Source organism: Tiliqua scincoides, chromosome 1 (genome assembly GCF_035046505.1).
Source record: "Tiliqua scincoides isolate rTilSci1 chromosome 1, rTilSci1.hap2, whole genome shotgun sequence".
Lineage (NCBI taxonomy): Eukaryota > Metazoa > Chordata > Lepidosauria > Squamata > Scincidae > Tiliqua > Tiliqua scincoides.
The window spans coordinates 294,662,730-294,685,812 of NC_089821.1; the positions used below are offsets into that span (position 1 = coordinate 294,662,730).

At 47.5% G+C, this 23,083-nt stretch overlaps 1 protein-coding gene across 1 annotated transcript in view; it reads left to right on the top strand.

Annotated features, from left to right (window-relative positions):
• Positions 1 to 16,236, top strand: part of RIN3 (Ras and Rab interactor 3) — a 99,751-nt gene extending 83,515 nt beyond the window's left edge. The window contains exons 8-10 of the mRNA XM_066628579.1: positions 4,331 to 4,462; positions 9,324 to 9,487; positions 15,234 to 16,236. Coding sequence (XP_066484676.1) covers positions 4,331 to 4,462; positions 9,324 to 9,487; positions 15,234 to 15,542 — 605 coding nt within the window. The 3' untranslated portion in view covers positions 15,543 to 16,236. The remainder of the gene's footprint in view (positions 1 to 4,330; positions 4,463 to 9,323; positions 9,488 to 15,233) is intronic.
• Positions 16,237 to 23,083: the final 6,847 nt, after the last annotated feature.

Consider the following 23,083-nt stretch of genomic DNA (forward strand, 5'->3'; position numbering starts at 1 on the left):
ATGATGGACTCTTCTGACAAAACTTCTAGGATAAGCTGCAAAAAAAACCCTAGCTTGTCCAGTATTATGGAACATCAGTCAATCATGCATCAGACCTCTTCAAACATCCTAGTGGCTGAAAGAAAAATGGTTGTCCAAATTAATCGAAGGCAGTCGCTTTTGGCTGTTCTCTATCTGCTTTTTTATATACGTATTGTGGTGTTGAGCTGTAATGGGGAAAATACTGGTTCAGATCCCTGCTCAGTCATGAAAGCGCACAAGGTGACCCGCAATCAATTGTTTTCTCTCTCTTTCAGCTTGATCTACCTCATAGGGTTGTTGCATGACTACAAAGGAGAAAGCATCAGTACTGTGCTGAGTTGCTTGGAGAAAGGGCAGGATAAAATGTAGCCACACAAATCAATTAAATAGCATGGGAAGAAACTTTGAGAGAATGCCTTTTAAGGAAGGAACCTATTTTGGAAAAAATGCAATGCAGCCTTTCAATCCTCAGTCCGACAATCTGGTGCCAGACTGAAGTTTTCCTTTCGGGCTCCCACAGGGTGGTCATCTGACCAAATGAAAAATTCCAGCTGAAGTTTACTGTTGATTTGGCAGTGAGTTGTAGCAACATATATGTAGAATAAAACATAGCAAATAAATATTACATTAAGTAAGAACCACGTAACTGACTCCAGATGCAAGATCCTCCTGGGCATATTATTCGGACAACATTATCTTATTTTAAAAAATCAGGTCTAAATATGGCAACTACACATACATAAGGTGCTGCGTATAAGCAAATGCCAACTCTTTCCCCCAATTAGAGATTCAGGGCCTGATCGTATTGGCACCAGTGCTCAGAGCCATCATGCTTGCGACACTCACCTCTGGGTTGGTCCAGAGCTAGCTCAGCGCAAGCCCGCACTGGGCAAGCATCAGCATAGGATAGCCAAACACTGCCCAGAGCGCTGGGTGAGAGCCAGGTGGTAGAGCGGTAAATTGGGGTGCGGGGAGGCATTCTGGGGAGGGTGGGGGGAAGGTGGGGCAGGGATGGGAGCAGAGCAGGGCTCCTGGGCTTTTCTCCACCCGGGACTACCTCTGTCTTTGCTGCCCTTTGCCCCTGACCCAGAAGTAATTACTTCCAAGCAGCTGCCTCTTCTGTTCCCTCTTTGAGAAAAAGGGGGAAGGAAGGAGGCAACCCAGGCTCCAGTGGGAGTCCAGAAGGCATGCGCTGCCTGACTCCTGGAAGCAGTGCTCGCCTCTCTCCTGGGTGCCACTTCCATTAGTGTCAAAACGCTCCTGATACAGGTCTCAGTAGCAGGCGCAGATCCGAGGGCACCCATCAGAGCTGCCTGGGTCTTATACAGAGTAGGGCGCATAAGCTCCTTTACCCTGATGAGACCTGGCACTGCTTCCCAGCCCCTCTGGATGTAGCGGTCGCCATTTCAGCACCGCTGCAGCCCTGGTCGCTGGGAAGCTTTGAATTGGGCTGCCCGTCTTTTCTTATACTGAGGAATACTGATTTTGTTTTTAGTAAGTTGATTGTGCTAGTACTGGGGTCGGCAACCTGCCGTTCTGGAGCCGCAAGCGGCTCTTTGAGCCTTCGGCTGCGGCTCTGTGCGGGGCCAACCCGTCCCGGGGGAGGGGCTTGCCCCTCCCACGACGCAGCCGCCGCTCACCAGCCCAAGCTGCGGCTGTGCCCCATAGGAGAGGGCGCAAACGGCTGGTGGAGCAGCTCCTCCTCCGAGAGCGAGCCCCCGCCGCACGTTCCGAGCCACAGCCCGAGCACACGGGCTGCAGCTGCGCCCCATTGGAGAGGGCGCGAACGACTGGCGGAGCGAGCCCCCGCCCCTGCCACCGCACGTTCCCTCCTGCCGGAGCCGCAGCCCAAGCCTGTGCGTGTCTCCTCAGAAGTAAGTCCCATTGAACACCCTGATGATCCCCCCTTCCCACAAGCAGCCCTGACCCCAGGGAGCCAAGGCAAAAGCAAGCAATTGAATGCAGCTGCTCTCTCCTCCTCCCAAGCTCAGAGCACAATCCTGTGCATGTCTCCTCAGAAGTAAGTCCCATTGTGCTTCCTTGTTTCCCTCCATGATCATGGCAAAAGCAAGCAATTGAATACAGCTGCTCTGTCCTCCTCCCAAGCTCAGAGCACAATCCTGTGCGTGTCTCCTCAGAAGTAAGTCCCATTGTGCTTGCTCCCAGGAAAGTGTGCACAGGATTACAGCCTTCAAACTCCCCACTCAGCACCCCTGTCACTCACTCACACTCTCACTGCTCCATTTCCTTCACTTGGAAACTTGAAAGGGGTTTGGAGACCCCTGCACCAGATGGTATTCTGTATATGTTTGTATACTGTATGTGTAACATACTGTATATGTAGCACCAAAGCATATTTCATGGTTGTGAAGTAATCACTGTTAGTATGCCTTTTATTTTATGCAGTTTTGAACTCTTAGGTTGTTTGTTCAGGAGCACTTTTGTGAACAGTGTTAAGTAGTACTAAGTGGTCTTGTTCAGAGGTAGTATTGTGTGGAAAGGCATTTACAGAAGTACAGAAGTAAATGATAGTAAAGAATGACAGTATCCTTCACAAGCAGTTCATCTGTGCATAATCTAAAACTGTTGTTCTCTAACTGTGGGTCTGGACCTGATTTTTAGTGGGACCTCTAAGAGGGGAGTGTATTATATAACTGGGACCTATAAGAGGGGAGCACAAACTATATATGCAGTGTTATCTTCATTTTAGATGTCAAAAGGGTTTTGTGGCTCCCAAGGTTTTCTTTTTTCCGGAAAACGGGTCCAAATGGCTCTTTGCGTGTTTAAGGTTGCCGACCCCTGTGCTAGTAGGGGGTCTTCCTTTAATTCCTTTAATTAAATCTTCCTTTAATTGCGGGCTGTAATGGACATAACTGGCTGAGGGCATGATCTGAGATGCATATGATTCTGTCAGCTGAGCCTAAAGAGGCCTGGGTCTGGTCAAAGCCTGGATGGGTAGGTGACCAGGAAGCTCTTGAACACTGCCCTGAACTATGTGAGATGGAATCAAAATGGGATATAAAAATGAAATGGTCTTGATCCAATATCTTTATTCCCCACGTTCAAAATGACACCTGATTGAAACACCTGATGGTCCCATATAACTGCCAAACACACTGCAGGAGAAACTCTTTACAAGAAAATCAGACTCAAAAGGGGGTTATTTTTACAATAGCAAAGCCACGGGGAGAATCTTGAAATTTGTATTGCTCCCAAATCAATTTGCACATTTACAGCATCGGACCTATTTCTAATCTGTGTTGGCAGCTGTTTCTTGGTTATTTTTATATCCTAGCATTTCCCCATCACGGACTTCAAGGCAGAGAATACATAGAGCTCTCCGACGGAGTGCTGCTATTACATTGGTACCCCACCCTTCTTCCAAGGAGGTTAGGGTGGCATAGTTTAGGCCAGTGCTTCCCAAAGGGAGTTGTGAGCCCTATAAGTGTATGGGGGGGGGGAGCTATGGCTGTAACATGATCTCAAAGATTGCGCTGCTGCCGTGGACTGAAGCAGTTTTTTTTTTACTTACTGGCAGCCAGTGCCAGAGTCCTGGGGGATCTGGGGAATCCAGGGGGTCCAGGGAATCCTCCACAGAGCTCCGCACACCTCCAAACATGTAAACGTAATTAAAAAACAAGAACTTTTGGTTTTGCGACAAGTGGAAGTGCCTGGTTTTGGTTTTGGTTTTCTTTTTTTAGCTGTTGGGAGATGCAAAGAGCCCTGTGGAGGGCTCCCTGGACACCCCAGACACCCCCTCCTGTCCCTGGCAGCAGCACGATCCTGGGGAATTGCATTGCTGCCTCTCCCCTCCCTGCCCTGTAAAAGGGCAAGGACAAGTGCTTCCCGAACTGCTGGGTTGCAACCCACAGTTTGGGAACCACTAGTTTAGGCTGAAAAGTAAGGCCAAGATTACCAGGTCTGAAAACCAAGCCAAGATTACCTTGTATGCATCAGGATTGGTTAGGGATGTGAACCTGGTTCATCCGAGTCCTAGTCCAACATTCTAACCACTGCACTACTTTGGCTCTTGCTAGCTTAGGCCCAGAGGTGCTCAGCTACAGGAAGACAGCTACACTGTGTGCCTTTGCTTGTGTGCCAAGGCTACCGAATCCACAAATTGCTCCACAGGTGTTCTGAAAGGGGTTGGTTGACAGATGAACCAGGCATTTAGATTGCACTCATAGGGAACCAGCTTCTGTTGACAAGCACATGTGCTTTCACTCCTCTTGCCTCAGGTTGGTTTTGCATGTTTGATTGAGTCACTGGTTTGCTGGTGATAGTTTGAACAGGACCCTTCTTGTTTCAGGAAAGCCCTATGGGGCAGATGACTTCCTTCCAGTACTCCTGTATGTTCTGGCCCGCAGTGACTTGCCAGAGATGCTTCTGAACGTGGAGTACATGATGGAGCTCATGGACCCTGCTCTCCAGCTGGGTGAAGGTAAGCAAGAGCTCTGGTGCTTTACTCTAGCAGAGGGATGGCTGAGGTTAGACTTCAAGAAAGTGAAAGAGGCTCATGCTAGTGGAAATGGGTTTGTGCAGTGGCCCTGAAGTCAGTTTTGTGAATGTGTATCCTAGCTTCAGCTGTGCTCTGGGCATTGCACTGAAACAAGTTATGGGGAGAAAGAATGAGGCCTACTAGATTCTTTCATGGCTACCTGCCAAGGTCTAGCCTGTGGAGAGACTGAGCCATAAGTAAAAAGAATCTGGGTTGGAAGACTCCAGATGCTGAAACTATTAGAAAACGTGGAGTGGACTTTTGAACATGCCAGTGTACATAAGACTCTTAACTGCACCTTAACAGTATAGTTTCTGCTTTTGGCTGTGCTTCTCAGTCAGCAGCCACTGGCCACATCCAGATAGCAAAGTCTTTCTGACCAGTAACTATTTTTTTCCTCCCTGCTCTACTTGCCAACTTTTTTCCTCACTTTTTTTCTGGGGGGGGGGGGTTTGCTGATGGAGGAGGCTAACCCTGACTACTGCCTGAATGCCAGTTCCAACATCCACATTATCTACAGGCACTTAGTGATGTCACAAGAAACCTCAACACTTAACACTAGGTCTGAAATGGCCACTTAGGGCTGCCAGGTTCCTATCATGGGTGATGGTCACAGTGTGACGGATCAAGAAGTGGAATTGGCCTACTCAATATTTAATTGCATAACACTGGTTTTGGACTCATAAATTTGGACCATTACATTCAATACACTTAGATTTATTCTTGTGGTATTTGATTATCTGTTGTACACTGTCTTGTGGACATAAGTTGAAAGGTGGTTTATAAAAACTGCTACTTCCTGTTACTGATCATTACACTACTTGTCAGCCTGGATACACCAGATGTGCAAAATGGGGCTGGTTCCCGTATGTATGCTAGTCACATGATAAATGGCCATGCACACATGTGGATGAGCCACCATGCATCAAACAAGATGACAGAACTTTCACATCGCCTCAAATTTTTCAGTGAAATTAGTTCACGCATTCAGCTATTAATCATCAAGCATTGAAAAATCAAGTGATATACATGCATGTGTGACCATCGCCACATGCACGCTGTCATCACATGCAGTTTTCCTACACAGAAGTGTGAAGACCCCTCCCCCTGTTTCTTCCAAATATGTTGAGCTTCCAGTACTCCTAACTGGTGCTGAGATCTGGCCCCTAGCATTGACACAACTGCTCAGACTTTTGAGGAGGAAGGGGAATCCTGACTGTTTCCATAGCAGGTCATGAAAACTTAGGTATACATTGATTGATTGACACTTCACATAATAGTCGGCAATAATCCCTGCAATTCCCTCACCAATTTCTGAGTCACCCAGGGATCCATGTCCAGTGCGATAATGCATCCAGGTCTGACATGGTGAGTTTTCTTATTGCATCCTGGCCTTCTTCCATCCTGGAGCTCAGGGCAGCATGCAGGTATATAAAAATCCTAGGGGTTCTCCCATCCAGGCACTAGCCAAACTCAGACTCCTTATTTGCAGCATTGTGTGCCTTTGGAAAACGCTCTAGGACGGGATGCCCAAACCCCGGCCCAGGGGCCATTTGCGGCCCTTGGGAATGCCCAATCTGGCCCACGGGAAGCCCCCAGTCTCCAATGAGCCTTTGGCCCTCCGGAGACTTGCTGGAGCCTGTGCTGGCTGGACACAACTGCTCTCAGCATGAGGGTGACTGTTTGACCTCTCACGTGAGCTACAGGCCAAGGGCTCCCTGCACGGCTTGCTGTTTCACGTCTATGATGCAGCAGCAGCAGCAAATGAAAGGCCAGCCTTGCATTGTACAAGGCCTTATAGGCCTTGAGCTATTGCAAGACCTTCATTCATTCATATAAGTTCCATCTCTAATCATTTATGTAAATTTATTCAAATTTTAAATGTAAATTAATTTTTTTTTTCCTGGCCCCCAACACGTCAGAGAGATGATGTGGCCCTTCTACCAAAAATTTTGGACACCCCTGCTCTAGGATTACAACATGCACAGTTGTAATCAAACTGCATCATGCACCTTTATACTAATGTACATTATAGCAGGGACATCATAGTGATGCTGAAGTCAGATCTGCTCAGTGGACATTATTACTATCATTGTGCCAGCCTGTTGTGTTCCTGTTTGTTTGTTTGTTTGTTTAAAAGCCTGATTCCTTCAAACCCTTTTTTGGGGAGTGGGCAAGAACATCTTTGACTCAGGACTCTGGCAGTGCTGTAATCATTAGGCTGATAAAATGTGCTGTTCCTTCAGTGACTCGGCACTTGGATCATGTGCCTGAGAAATTCCCCCAGGATGCTTGTGCAAACAGATATGCCCCATTTGACACTGTTGCTGCCTTGGCAATAAATACCTAGCGATGGCCCAAAGGGAACAGAGCCGCATGTGTTTGGAATGAGAGAGATCTCCTGAATAAGGAGCAGGGAATCTGTAAAGAACAAAGGGTTCTGTGGTACCTCAGAACAGTTTACAGAGTGATAGTGGCAGAAGCTTTTGTGCACTAGAGTCCGTAGTGGGCTCAAGAGGCAATGAAATATAAGAGGTGAAAACCTGCTTCAGACATTATAGTAACTGTGGCTATCATCCACAGTTACAGCAGGCAAAGACTGGAGCATGGTGGCAAAGCATCCCCCCCACACCAGTGTGCTCCATAGGTCCACCTGCCTCCTCTTCACAAATGTGTGTCTAAAGAGGCAAATGTTCTCCCCAGGGAGAGTGAGGGTGGAATTACTTTCTGACAGCGCACTGGGCACTGCCCTGAGGGTTCAGACCTGAGGGACCGACTGATGAGTTTAGGTCCCCTGCCAGTATCTGAGCTGACCAATAGTTGATGAACATGGACAGTTTCCACAGTTACTGTGATGTCTGCAGAAGGCAGGGATGGGTAAATCAGGCATGGCTTGACCCAGGTTGAGACACGAGTCTCTGCCCCCCATGACTCAACTCAAAAACAAGTCACAATGGAGAGCCAGAGTGTTTTCGCGACTCAAAAAGACTTGAGTTTTAATTGTTCCCTTTTAAAAAGCCTGCAGTGGGAAAAAAAACAAAAAACCAGGGCTGCTGCCGGTGTGCATGTGTGTGTTGGAGTTGTCTTTAAACAACCCCCCTGATTTCCCCATCCCGCCTGTAAACAAGGCAGAGGGGGTGGGATGGACTGCATGACAATGGGGACAGAAGTGGCGAGTGGGAGGGGGATCACGCACAGTTGCTGCGAGACTTACCAGTATGACCCAATCCTTTGCAGCTCTACTCAGAAGTAGTCCCATTGGTACTGGTCATTCAGTGAGACTTCCTCCTCCCAAGTAACAATAGAGCCATGAGGAGCCATGCAGTGAAAAACATGGTCGCTAAGAACTCCCCCCTCCCCCCGCTTCCCGCTTCCCTGCCTCCCCCCTCCCTGGGCTTCTCTAGCCAGTTCTAAGGCAAGAGCCCCCCTTGGACTCCTCCTTCTGTCCTACCTCAACCAAAGGAAAAAAAATCAGACCTCCCACCCTTCATCCAATGACCATTGGTTCCTTCCGAGATGGTAAAGAGAACCACCTCCCACCTGATGCAGAAGCAAAACATTAACCCTTCCCTGCCTCCTGGCTGGAACTTCCCTGCTGCTCACCCAGTGTGAATGATGGCTCCATGAGGTCTTTCACAGCAGAAAAATGTAAGCAGACACACCCAGACACGAGCATCCGGTGCTCATGCGTGGAGAATCAGTGCAGAGTTAAGTGGCCTCAGATTTCAGTCAATGCCCAAGTCATCAGCTCAGGTAACTTGAGCCTCCATGAGTCAGTGAAAAATACTGATTTTTCATTATCATTATTATTATTCATTTTCATTATCATTTTCCATTACATATGGAAACTTCAAATGTATGTTCGGTAAGCACACTGGCTTCTTGGGACAGGTCACCGAGCTGGAAGATTAAGAACTCATGGAATAAAAAGCAAAAAAGTACTTTGATAGTCCTCCTGATGGGCAGGAGGTCTGCTCTAGAGGGTAGAGCCTCCATTAGCCCGAAGATAACATCAAAAGGTCGCCAGTTTGAGGACACCGGCAGCTCCCTGAACAGCTGAGAATGGCAAGACCTTGAAGCAGCTGACAAGCACAGCTGAATGATTCCACCTGCTCTTGGTGTGAGCAAGAAGCGTCTTGGCTGCCTTCCATGTGAAAGATGGAGCTGCTTGTCAGCCTGCATGGGAGAACTGGAGGCCAGAAGTGAGACCAAACCAGGAAGAACCATTCTGAAATGTTGTTGGCTCTTGAAAGAGAGAAACTCTATGATTGTAAAAATCCCCTTGAGGGATTTAGATATGCCTGCCTATGTAAATGTCCTTGAATAAAGTTTGAGGAGTAATCCGATGACCAGAAAGGTGGTATATAAATACCAAGTTGTTGTTGTTGTTGTTGTTGTTATTAGTCCATGGGAAAACACTCACAGATAAGGAAACCCATGTGGGTTTTCTAAATGTGCAGTTATTCTGTAGAAAATGCTCAGTTCCACATGAATTTTTGCACATCTGGTCCAGGCCTTACCCTGTATCATCCTGCAGCTGTAGAACTTTTAATTTGATAATATGCCCTATATTGTATGTTGCAGAGGTGCCATCTGCTGGCCACTTTAATTAACTGCAGCATTTAGGCAGTGTCTCCCCTATCCCCCCCCCCACCTTTCTTTCTATATTTTTACTGATTGTCCCATTTTAGCTCATGTAATCATATTTATGGTGCTGGTAGTGGCAGGGACCTGCCACTGTTCCTGCCACTTGTATGTCTCCAACTAAGCCACGAATCAAGAACAGTTTGATTCTTTTTCCTAGGTTCTTATTATTTAATCACTACTTATGGGGCAGTAGAGCTTATCAAGAGCTACGACAAGATCACAGTCACCCGGCAGCTGAGCACCGAGGTTCAGGATTCCATCCACCGCTGGGAGAGACGGAGGACACTTAACAAAGCTCGAGCATCCCGCTCATCTGTGCAGGTTAGGAGACAATGGAACAGGGGAGAATGATCTTTCAGTGGGTGACCTTTTTTCTGCCCTCAGTAGTATGGGAAACTGGGGATTGTTATTTGGGTCCATAAAACCTGGTTTGCTGAATTTCTTCCTGTCTACTGCTGTATGAAGGAAAAGTCTATCACAGGTTACAAGTCGTGATGATTATATGCAGTCTCCGGGTTTTAGACTTGCCTTTCTCTGAAAGCCATGCAAGAGATTGGCAACAGAATACAGTATCTGGTTGTCTTGGGTGCTCCCAGGAGCATCTAGTGGGCCACTGTGAACTATAGGAAAATGGACTAGATGGGCCCTTGGCCTTATGTTATGTAAACTGAGTTAACTGTGGGGGACCTGTTCTCACGTAACAGCAAAGAATGACTTTTGCCTTTCTCTTCCCTCCTTCACTCGATTGTTTGAAGGTGATCAGACAATCATTTGTCTCCAAACCATAAGAACGTAAGATCATTGCTGGATCAGGTTAGGCTCCCTGAACCACCTCTTGACCCACTTCACTTTGATGCCTGTGCCATGTTTGGCATGGGACTGACTGTTCTTGTTCACACAATTTCATGATTACAGGCATGTCCCAGTATCCATGGGGGTTCTGTTCCAGAAGCCCCCGCAGTTAACTGAAACCACGGATATTGGCAAACACCCCCCCCACCAGAGGCGAGGGGAGCTCTGCTCCCCTTACCTGCAGGTGGTCCTCTGAGCCCAGCAGTTAAAAAAACAACAACAGAAAACTGGAAGTAGCATTTTTTCTTTTACTGCTGAACTCAAAGGAGGAGGCGAGGGGAACTCTGGAGGGGGTGAGCAGGAAGGGGGTAGGACGGCCCGCAGACCAGATCCTTAGATAAGTGAATTTGTGGATATGGGACCCCCCTGTACTTAGTTTGATAAGGACAGTTCTGCCTGGTACAAGAAAGCAGTAAAAATAAAGCATATGTGTTCCTGTTTGGACATAGTTCATGCTACAACAGAGAAGTTTGTGCATCTCCAGTGCTCTGAGATGCATGAGTTCCACATGGGTTCAGTCAGAGAAGGACAAAAAGCAAAACTCACATACCCACTAACCCCAGTCTTGGAAAATCACTCCTAAGGGCATTTTTGCACAGGAGGTTGAAATATATTCAAATGGGTTGTTAACGCTGCAATTACAGCTCATGTAGGCTGAGGTGTAAATTCTGCTTATATTCCAGGGTCTAGCCCTCCCTAAGCACATTCACATGAGGCCCAAATGGCACAAGAAAGGCTCAGGGCACTTTTCCTTTGCTATGCAGACAGCTTTGAGTTTATAAGCCATTTAAATCATTCTCAGCTTCAACCGCAAGGTGGCAGCAAAGACCATTTTCTGATACTAAAAAAAGCCCTTTTCTTAAAGAAATGTATTGCTGTGTTTTAATTCAAAAGCAGATAACAAGGCAAACTAAAGAGTGCTTCACTACACTGTTTTCACCAGAGCCAAGGCAAGCAGCCTTACAGTCAACTAGATACTGTTAATAATAATAATGTCACTTTGAGCATGTGATTTTTTTTCCAAATTCAATAAATAGCACCAGGATCATGGCCTCTCTGCCAAGCCCTTCCTCTTGTAAGGGTATCTAGATTGTGAATGTGGCAGGGGCAAAATTCAACCCCCAGCACCCACACTGTAGTTCTATTCTGCAAGAGGGACAAACTGGCTGGACAACACCCCAGGTGGTGGGTGTGGTAATGTACCATCACTCCGCCCCCACTGGTTTTTTGGCTGTATCTTTTGATAGAACAAAGACAGAGCACATTCTGCATGAAATTACTCATTGATTGATATATACCGTATTTTTTGCTCCATAAGACGCACCTGAGCATAAGACGCACCTCATTTTTAGAGGAGAAAACAAGGGAAAAAATATTCTGAACCAAATAGTGTAGTAAAATATTTAATAAACTATAACAGAACAACATTTGAACCATGTAAAGTGAACAGCTGTCAACAGTGGCATTAAGAGCCATTATCACTGTCATTAACAAATGGAGAGACTTAAAGGTTTGAGTACTCTAGTTTTCTGGAAACCCCAAGAACTCATCATCGCTAGAGTCAGAATTTATGAAGCTCACAAAAGCAGGTGCACACAAATAGGGGATCACATTATCTTTCTGCTACAATGATGTTCTACTAAATTCCAAACCACTGGGCCTCGTGCCCGCTTAAGGCTGATCAGTCCCCCTTGTGCAACTCACCAGTGCAGCAAGCAAAAGTGAGTCCAGTTCCAGTCCACAGATGCCAGGTAAATCAGTCCCATCAATCAGAGTTACCAAATCAGAGTCCAGAGCCAATAAGCCAAATTACAGTCCAAGGTCAGGTTCCAGGTAGGTCAGTCAAATCCATCAGGGTATCCAAGTCCAGTCACAATCCACAGTCAGATTCCAAATTCAATAAACCCAATCAGTCTCCTCTCCTACCTCCAACCTGCACTCCTTCAAAACCCTTCCTGCCTCAGGTGCTCTTATATCCCTGAGGGCCCTATTGCCTTCCAGTGGCTGCAGCTGTGCAGTACACTCTGCTGGATGCCCAGGCCTTACCCTTAAAGGGGCCACTGCTGACACCACATCTACCTCCTCACCAGTTCTTCCGTGATTCCAATACAAATGAACAAGTGAAAAGTCCAACCACAACTTGAATTCTGAAGACACAACAAACCTCTGGATTTATGGTGAGAACCGAGCCTTACCTGGGGCTTGTGCAATAAGCAAACACTGGCATTCTGACCAAGGAGACAGTTTTTTCTTTGTGATGGGGGGGGGGGGCTTACATTCAGATGCTGGATGAGGTGAGTGAAAGTGCCCCTCCCCTGCTGTGTGAGTGGGGGGGGGCAGAGCATCTGTGTGTGTAAGTGAAGGGGGCAGCCTGTGTGTGTGAGAGAGGGGGAAAGTGTTTGTGTTGCAGAGAAGTTGTGATGCTCCAGGCTTGGGGGGAGGGAAGAGTCTGTGATGCTCTAGGCTTGGGGGGGCGGAAGAGAGAAGCTGTGATGCTCCAGGCTTGGGGGGAGAGAGGATGTGATGCTCCAGGCTTGGGGGGTGGAGAGAGGCTTTCCTGGGAGTAAGCCCCCCTGACTCTAATGGGACTTACTTCAGAGTAGGCATGCACAGGATTGGGCAGCGAGACTGCCACCCCATCCACGCTTTCCTGGGAGTGAGCCCCAGTGACTCTGAGACTTACTTCTGAGTAGACATGCTGGCTTGCTCAGCAAGACTGCCACCCCACCCACGCTTTCCTGGGAGTGAGCCCCAGTGACTCTGAGTCTTACTTCTGAGTAGACACGCAGGCTTGCTCAGCAAGACTGCCACCCCACCCACGCTTTCCTGGGAAGCGGAGACGAGCAGAGCGGGCAGGGGGTGGGGCCAGGGGCGGAGGTTTTTTTTTTTTTTTTTTTTTTGCAGTATTCGCTCCATAAGACGCACGCACTTTTCCCCCCACTTTTTTTGGGGAAAAAAGTGCGTCTTATGGAGCGAAAAATACGGTAACATGATGGTATTATTCTTCCAAATTGTGATTTTAGTGACTTTGGTCACTAGTGGTCTCACACACACCACGTCCCCGGGTGTCAAGTTACTAACAGCTTATTGGAGCAGTTCTCAAACTTTTAGCACTGGGACCCACTTTTTAGAATGACATTCTGTCCAAGACCCACCAGAAGTGATGTCATGGTGGAAGTGACATCATCAGGCAAATTAAAATAAATAAGTATAAATAAAGTAAAACAAATAATTAAATAAGCAGAAGCCAGCCCTGTTCCACCAAGTGAATTTCCTCTGTAGCCTGCCTACAATAACACCCCCCCCCCCCAAAAAAAAAAACCACTAAGGTTTTCAGCCCTGCCCAGTTCAATTGAAGAACTTCTGTTTAAACCAGATCACTGTCAGGATCCACCTGGTTTTGCAAGTCTCAAAGAAGTTCACCTTATCAGTTGAAGTCTCTGTTTTGATCCTTTTTAGTGCGGGGGGGGGGGGGGTGGGGGGTGGGAGGGGGGTTGCCTTCTGGAGCATTTGTTGAGCTCCAGTTCCATCAGATCAGGACCACCAGCCAAGGCACATTTGCTTACTTATGAGTAAACGCAACTGTGAGGCTTAGTTTCGCTTTCCATAGGGCTCAATACATTTGTCTGCTTGGATGGAGGTACTTCCTTCTCAGGTGTTTTTGGAAGCTGCATTCATTGGATCAGGACCATTCTGGTGTCATTGGATTCCTCTCTGCCTGCCCTTTCCAATGGACTAAGGCAAGGTCACCTACTCACGAGTAAACGCACAATATGGCTCAGTTTCACTTTCCATAGGGCTCCATGCATTTTTTGTTTTCTGGTTTTTTGGCCATAACTTTTGATAGAAGGAAGTTATTTCACTCTGGTGTCTTGCATTGCATTCTGCTGGAAATTCCACATCCAACGGTATATAACATGATGGTATTGCTCCTACCCACCGCAATTTTAGCGTGTCACCTTCCTGTGCGCGTCACCCATGCGGCCCGCACCACCTGCACCCCCTAGCAACGCCACTGAACTAGAGTGTCAGAGATACTCTAGCTCACCATTCTCCTCTTCTTTTCTGCTGCACCCCCCTTTCCTTCATTAACCCATCTTTGTCCAACCCACATGTGTACACATTTGGTCCCTGTTGCATATATGCAACATTGGGCAGAAATGGCTTAATCCAAGGAGTGAGAGGAGCAGAGACTGGCACTTCAGGAAAAGGGGGGAGCAACTAGCAACCTCCTGGGAGGTATTGCACTGACCTCACACTTGGTCAGCTGAGGCTCATTGGTCAGTAGATGCTCTCCTCTACCCAATACCAAAAAGGATTACGCTGGTAAGATGGCTAAGAGTCAAGACTAAGTGTGAGTCTTCAGTTCAGTTCTCCTCTCATGCAAGAACACAGTAGGTTATCCTAAGTCAATCCACTATCTCTCGGCTTCAGCCCTCCCATAAAAATTGTATGGTAATAATAAATATTGGCCTACTTTACAGGGTTGTTGTCAAGACCACTGAGGTATCATAGGTGATGTTTTGATCATTGTACTGTTGGCAACCTTCAGTCTCGAAAGACTATGGTATCGCGCTCTGAAAGGTGGTTCTGGAACAGCGTCTAGTGTGGCTGAAAAGGCCAATTCGGGAGTGACAGTCCCTTCCACACTGGGAGCAAGTGCAGTCTGTCCCTGGTCTGTCTCCCTGGCTATGGGCCTTCCTTCTTTGCCTCTCAGCCTCAGACTGTTGGCCAAGTGTCTCTTCAAACTGGGAAAGGCCCTGCTGCACAGCCTGCCTCCAAGCGGGCCGCTCAGAGGCCAGGGTTTCCCACTTGTTGAGGTCCACTCCTAAGGCCTTCAGATCCCTCTTGCAGATGTCCTTGTATCGCAGCTGTGGTCTACCTGTAGAGCACTTTCCTTGCACAAGTTTTCCATAGAGGAGATCCTTTGGGATCCGGCCATTCTGCTTAATTGTTGTTTGTATAGCACCATCAGTGTTGTGGTATTACTTACCTCAGTAACATTAGCAAAAGACAGTTCCCTGCCTCAAATCGCATACAATCTAATGTTTGACAGCAAGGGAAGAAACAGGGGGAGAGAAAATGGATGCTTAGTATTATATACAAGATGGCTTCCTGAAAATGTTCAAATAGCTGAAATATGGTATTATTGTACATTGATAGTGCCATATGTATTACACATCCATTATATATAACGCTTGCTCCTTTTTTCCAGGATTTCATCACAATCTCCTTTATGGATGCTGATAGCCAAACAAGGACACTGGCCTACCGGACTGACTCCACAACACAGACACTGAGTCAGCAGTGTGCTGAGAAGTTTGATGTCTCAGAGCCTCAGGACTTTGGACTCTTCATCCTTGTTGACGACAAGAGCCTGCGGCTTGATAACGAGGCCCTCCCATACCTTATCAAATCACACTTCTTGAACAAAGACCCCAAGCCAACTTTCCAGTTTATTTATAAGCAGATAGGTGATGAAGAATCATCTCTTCCCATTATCAAGGAGGCTGACGTTGTGTAATTAGTCAAGTTGTTCTCTTGCAGCTATCTGTGTGTACTTTCTTCTTGCCAAATGTCTTGATCCCAGCAGTAGAAGCACAATGGAACTCAACTTCTGAGCTGAATGCTGGCAGGACAACATATGCAGGGCATTTTATCACTTACAACATAAGTGAAATATTCCAAGCAAAGGTCAGTCTTGGAAAAACTTGAATCTTTTCAAACCTCAAAACAGTGAGCGAACGATGTAGTCTCCGTGCTAGTGGCCCTGATACAAACATGTCCAGTTAGAACTTATGGACAGCATGGCAACTTCTCAGGCTGTACAGTATCAAAGCCATGATATCTTCATAGGTAACCCAAGACACATTGGAGCCTGAGTCAGGAAATTCAAATGGCACTTTCCATGGTTGTAAAAGGATCACAGGAATATAGAATATTTGAGATTTGCAGCCTCTTGAAGATATCTCCAAATATCCCTCTGAGGTGTCATAACTCATCCTGCCAAATAGGAAGGCCCACACTGGGTATTAAAGAAGTTATTTGTGTCTGCATGCAATTTAGAGTCTAACTCTATGCTAAGAGACACACTGCATATTTTTGGGCCGCTCTGGTGATGGCACAGAATTAGAGGGAGTTTTTTCTGTTACTTAAAGTGATGTGCATCTCCCAATGATGCATTTTTTTTCCATATGACATTTAAAAAATAAGTCACCCTCACCTTAGACAATGTTTTATCAAATCTGTGTTGCAGGGATGCCTCTTTGAATGTAAATGTATTTATTTCCTTGCATTATAGTATGTATTTGAATACCATGCCTGGTTCATGGAGGCAACATAAACAAAGACTTTGAGGGGCACAAGTGCCCACCTCCACAGTGTCAGTTTGGCCTTCTTGAATAGCTCAAATAAATGAACTCAAGGTCACGGGATGGCCTTTCAACCACCAACCTTTCCTGTCCTGGCAGTGCTTTCTCTGATTGTCTCCACCTCCTAATGATAGTGTAATTTTGTGACAAACAACATCTAAGACAGCTTGATTTTATCTGTAGTCAACATTCCTCCCACAAAATCTGCTTCTCTTCTGAACAACTCAACCTTGGCATTCAAATCCCACACAAAAGGCTTACATGTCACCAGTTTCCTCTCTGAAAAAGCATCTATGCCATGTTAGAGCTTGTCAACGCCTCCTGCCAGCACTGCTTCATCTGGGCAGAAAGTAAGCGCTGTATAGCTCATTGAAGATGAAGGGTGGGGAACTGGCGAGTGGATAACCAAACAGGAATCACAGTGGGCTGCCCTCAGTCTGCCACCACCTTGAGTCAGGGTTCAAGACACAGTATTTCTATTGGGAAAACCTTGCACCTGAGCCTCTAAACAGAACTCTTTATAAGAACATTAAATGTAGAAAAATGATAGTGATTGCTTATCAGAGTGGAGCTTCTAACTGGTAATGCTACATAGTCTGAGAACACTAGTTTCTGTAGCTATGGCTCATGGCTGGAGTTTCAACTAGGACTAGGTAGGGGTTTAAACCCATGCATGTCAGGCAGAAGATCCCTTCTTTCTCCTTCCAGGAGCGAGTCCAACTTTAGGAGCGAGTCCAGCTTTACCCTGAGACAGGTTCAAGAACTCACCTACAAGTCATCAACTGGGGTACAATTTTAAGGAACAGAAAAGTTGAACAGCTACCCAAAATTGATTGATCCTTAATCTAACCAGTTGTTCCTAAAAGAGAGGCGAAGAGGCAACCAAGAAGAAAAGCTGGGCCATGTCACTGCACCTGTACAGCGGCCTTGGTGACAAGTGCAAGCCAATAACTGCAGGGCTTTGCAGCCTGCCCCTTGCATGAGCCTCTGGGGGAAGACAATTACCACTGGTCTTGGATTCAGGTTGTGATACGTATGGTTAACAAACAGCGCAATCCTATCCTGTACTGGAACAAGCAGGCCAACTGGATTGGGGATTTATTCCCCTTACCCCAATAGGGCTACTCAGATCTGCACCAGTGCAATTGCTGCCACAGAGCCAAACAGCCCAGTGTAATGCTGAACAGCTCAGAAGGGGGATAGGATACAGCCCAGGTCACCCAGGCCAGTCCCACCCGCTCCTGAGCCTGGTCTGCCCACTGGTGTCCACTCTGGTCTTGCCCCCAAACAGCCCCATAATGCCATCCACCATCCTCCCCAATTCCCTGCACCAGCTGCCCTCGGTTACCCCCTCCATGATGGAATCTAGTGCAGGGATCCAGTGCAGCCTGCTCTGCTCGGTCAGAGGCACAAACGTGCCTTACGGCACATTTGCAACACTCCTGGACTGACGTAAGGGACTTATGCCAGCTGAGTGCACCATTAGGATGATGTTCCTAGTGTTCCTGTCAAACAACACGTCTCACCCGCCCACCACTTGGCATCTTTTGAGTTCTTTTGGGAAATGTGCCACAGATCCTGCCAAGATGGTAATTGAATGAAGACCACCAGTCGGGCACACAAGCTAGGCTAACATCTGAGAGATATGTTTCCAAGCACTGCTAACTAAATTAACAGTGAATGAGATCCTATATGGCCCTGATGTGGCGACAGCCAAATGCTTCTCCTAATTAGAACTGCTGCATATCGTGCTCCAGGAAATAGTGACACCATTTCCTTAGGTAATATGTTTGCTTCAGGTGGGGCTTTGCCACTCACTACATTCCGTACACACAAACTATCCCCATTTGCTATCCTCAGGAATTGTCTTGGTTTTCTTCTGCCTGTTCCTGAAACTTAATGGTTTCTATTTTATCCGTTTTATATTTGGAAGTGATTGTGCAGATGCCTTTTCAAAATTGTGCCCATGTACACTACCAAAGTGAACATTCTTCAGGTTTCAGACCCCTGGCTGGAGTCTCTAGAACTGAATTTCTCAAAGTATGCTCCACATACCCCGGGGTTCCCCGAGACCCTTCAGGGGTTCCACAAGCACACTATGTTTCCATCTGTTTGGCGCTGTGCACCTGAGCTGCACTCTGGGGTCCCCAAAATTCAATGTATGCACCAGTGGGGCTCCCCAAGGCACCGTTTAGGACTGCAAAGGCTCTGGAACTGAAATGTTTGAGAACTACTGCCCTAGAACAGGGGTGGGCAAATATTTTGGCAGGAGGACCACAAAATCTCTGACTCTGGGTCAGGGGGAACAGAAAAAAAGAATTCACATTCAAATTTGAATAAATTTACATAGATGAATATATTAAAGACATATGAATGAATGATTTTTACTCGGCTTATTTATAATACACATGAGAACTATAATACAGGTGTGTAGAACCACATCAGAACTATGAACTGTTTGCACACACCTCTTGCACATGCATACAAATGAAGCCAGAAACACAAGGAGACATAAATTGTTCAGAAACAATGGGGGACGGGGTTTAAAATAATGCCCAGGGAAAAGCAGAAAATACATGGAGCAAAAGGCCTTGCATAGAGCAAAAGGCCTTGCATAGAGCAAAAGGCCTTGCTCTAACTCAGGGGTCTTCAAACCCCAGCCCGGGGGCCAGATGCAGCCCGCAGCGAGCCTCTGTCCGGCCCGCTGCCAGCCTCTTGTCCCCTGAAAGCCTCTGGCCCACTTGACTGAACATGACCAGAGGTGTGCTCCGATTGCATCTGGAGGGTGTTCTGAGGGCCGGAGAGGCTGCGTGAATGAGCCCACTCATTCATTTATTCACTCATCTAAGTTCCATCTCTAATTTAAGAACATAAGAACAGCCCCACTGGATCAGGCCATAGACTCATCTAGTCCAGCTTCCTGTATCTCACAGCGGCCCACCAAATGCCCCAGGGAGCACACCAGATAACAAGAGACCTCATTCTGGTGCCCTCCCCTGCATCTGGCATTCTGACGTAACCCATTTCTAAATCAGGAGGTTGCGCATACACATCATGGCTTGTACCCCGTAATGGATTTTTCCTACAGAAACTTGTCCAATCCCCTTTTAAAGGCGTCCAGGCCAGTCGCCATCACCACATCCTGTGGCAAAGAGTTCCACAGACCAACCACACGCTGAGTAAAGAAATATTTTCTTTTGTCTGTTCTAACTCTCCCAACACTCAATTTTAGTGGATGTCCCCTGGTTCTGGTGTTATGTGAGAGTGTAAAGAGCATCTCCCTATCCACTCTGTCCATCCCCTGCATAATTTTGTGTGTCTCAATCATGTCCCCCCTCAGGCATCTCTTTTCTAGGCTGAAGAGGCCCAAACACCATAGCCTTTCCTCATAAATTTTATATTTAAATTTTTCTCCAGCCCTCAGCACTGCGCCAGATATTTCATGCAGCCCTCTGGCCTAAACGCTTGGAGACACCTGCTCTAACTCAACCCACAGCTCACGTCTGGTGATCACAGCCAGTAGTTGTGGGCTGTCCTGATCAAACTATTCTGTCTCCCTTCCAGTGCCCACTTTTTGGCTAATTAACACCTCCCCTTCTCCAGAAACAGCAGCTACAGTATGCACACTCTTATCAGTTTGAGTGCAATTAACAGAATTTGTATTGGCAACCTTCAGTCTCGAAAGACTATGGTATCGCGCTCTGAAAGGTGGTTCTGGCACAGCGTCTAGTGTGGCTGAAAAGGCCAATCCGGGAGTGACAATCCCTTCCACACCGGGAGCAAGTGCAGTCTGTCCCTGGTCTGTCTCCCTGGCTATGGGCCTTCCTTCTTTGCCTCTTAGCCTCAGACTGTTGGCAAAGTGTCTCTTCAAACTGGGAAAGGCCATGCTGCACAGCCTGCCTCCAAGCGGGCCGCTCAGAGGCCAGGGTTTCCCACTTGTTGAGGTCCATCCCTAAGGCCTTCAGATCCCTCTTGCAGATGTCCTTGTATCGCAGCTGTGGTCTACCTGTAGGGCGCTTTCCTTGCACGAGTTCTCCATAGAGGAGATCCTTTGGGATCCAGCCATCATCCATTCTCACGACATGACCAAGCCAACGCAGGCGTCTCTGTTTCAGCAGTGAATACATGCTAGGGATTCCAGCACGTTCCAGGACTGTGTTGTTTGGAACTTTGTCCTGCCAGGTGATGCCGAGGATGCGTCGGAGGCAGCGCATGTGGAAAGCGCTCAGTTTCCTCTCCTGTTGTGAGCGAAGAGTCCATGACTCGCTGCAGTACAGAAGTGTACTCAGGACGCAAGCTCTGTAGACCTGGATCTTGGTATGTTCTGTCAGCTTCTTGTTGGACCAGACTCTCTTTGTGAGTCTGGAAAACGTGGTAGCTGCTTTACCGATGCGCTTGTTTAGCTCGGTATCGAGAGAAAGAGTGTCGGAGATCGTTGAGCCAAGGTACACAAAGTCATGGACAACCTCCAGTTCATGCTCAGAGATTGTAATGCAGGGAGGTGAGTCCACATCCTGAACCATGACCTGTGTTTTCTTCAGGCTGATTGTCAGTCCAAAATCTTGGCAGGCCTTGCTAAAACGATCCATGAGCTGCTGGAGATCTTTGGCAGAGTGGGTAGTGACAGCTGCATCGTCGGCAAAGAGGAAGTCACGCAGACATTTCAGCTGGACTTTGGATTTTGCTCTCAGTCTGGAGAGGTTGAAGAGCTTTCCGTCTGATCTGGTCCGGAGATAGATGCCTTCTGTTGCAGTTCCAAAGGCCTGCTTCAGCAGGACAGCGAAGAAAATCCCAAACAAGGTTGGTGCAAGAACACAGCCCTGCTTCACTCCGCTTCGGATGTCAAAAGGGTCTGATGTGGAGCCATCGAAGACAACAGTGCCCTTCATGTCCTTGTGGAAAGATCTGATGATGCTGAGGAGCCTGGGTGGACATCTAATCTTGGGGAGAATCTTGAAGAGGCCGTCTCTGCTGACCAGGTCGAAAGCCTTTGTGAGATCTATGAAGGCTATAAAGAGTGGCTGTCGTTGTTCCCTGCATTTCTCCTGCAGTTGTCTAAGGGAGAATACCATATCAGTGGTGGACCTGTTGGCTCGGAATCCACACTGCGATTCTGGATAGACGCTCTCTGCAAGTACCTGGAGCCTCTTTAGTACAACTCGGGCAAGCAGCTTTCCTACAACGCTAAGGAGAGAGATGCCGCGGTAGTTGTTGCAGTCACCCCTGTCACCTTTGTTCTTGTACAGCGTGATGATGTTTGCATCCCTCATGTCTTGAGGTACTCCACCTTCTCTCCAGCAGAGACAGAGGATTTCATGCAGCTCAGTGACGATGATCTCTTTGCAGCATTTTAGGACTTCAGCAGGGATGCTGTCTTTTCCAGGTGCCTTGCCAAAGGCAAGGGAGTCCAGGGCCACGTGAAGTTCTTCTAGGGTTGGTTCACTGTCAAGCTCTTCCAGCACAGGCAGGCACTCAATGTTGTTCAGTGCTTCTTCGGTGGCTACATTTTCTCTGGAATATAGCTCAGAGTAGTGCTGCACCCAGCGTTCCATCTGCTGCGCCCGATCCTGGATGACCTCGCCTGTGGCAGACTTCAGAGGGGCAATTTTCTTCTGTGTTGGACCTAGGGCCTGCTTGATACCATCATACATCCCCTTGATGTTGCCCGTGTCAGCTGCTATCTGTATCTCGGAACAGAGCTGGAGCCAGTAGTCGTTAGCACATCTCCTGGCAGTCTGTTGGACTTTGCTGCGAGCAGTTCGGAGGACCTGCAGGTTGCGCTCACTGGGACAGGCCTTGTATGCTGCTTGAGCTCTCCTCTTTTCCTCAATGACTGGTGTCAACTCCTCAGAGTGGGCTTCAAACCAGTCTGCCGCCTTGTTGGTCTTCTTGCCGAATATGGACAAGGCGGTGTTGTAAACGGTATTCTTGAAATGTTCCCATCTGTTGGATGCGTTTGCGTCGGCTGGGCCTGGAAGAGATTCCTCAAGCGCTTGTGCAAATTCCTCCACTTTTCTCTGATCCTGGGTCTTGCTGGTATCAATGTGAGGTCTTCCTTCCTTTTTCGTGTGATACAGTCACTTTGTTTGCAGTTTCACTCTGCTGCACACCAGGGAGTGGTCAGTGTCGCAGGCAGCACCATGATAACTGCGTGTGATCTTGATGCTGGGAAGGCTGGAGCGTCTGGTGAGGATCAGGTCGAGCTGGTGCCAGTGCTTTGATCTTGGATGTCTCCAAGAGACTCTATGTTGGGGCTTTGTGTTGAAGAACGTGTTGCTGACACAGAGACCGTGATGACAGCAAAACTCTAGCAGGCGTTGGCCATTTTCGTTCATCCTTCCAGTGCCAAACTGACCTAAGCAAGTGGGCCATGAACTGTTATCAGCACCAACTCTAGCATTGAAATCGCCGAGGATGAACAATGGCTCTTTTACAGGGATTTTCTTGACAGTGGTGGCCAGGTCATCATAGAATTTGTCTTTGGCTTCTGCTGGAGACAACAGAGTCGGTGCATAAGCACTGATGAGAGTGATAGGTCCTGCTGATGACTGGAGCTGCAGGGACAAAATTCTTTCACTTCCCACAGTAGGTGGGATGATGGATTTCAGCAGGGTATTTCTGACCGCAAAGCCAACGCCATGTTCCCTGGTTTGGTTTGGTGGTTTTCCCTGCCAGAAAAATGAGAAATTTCTCT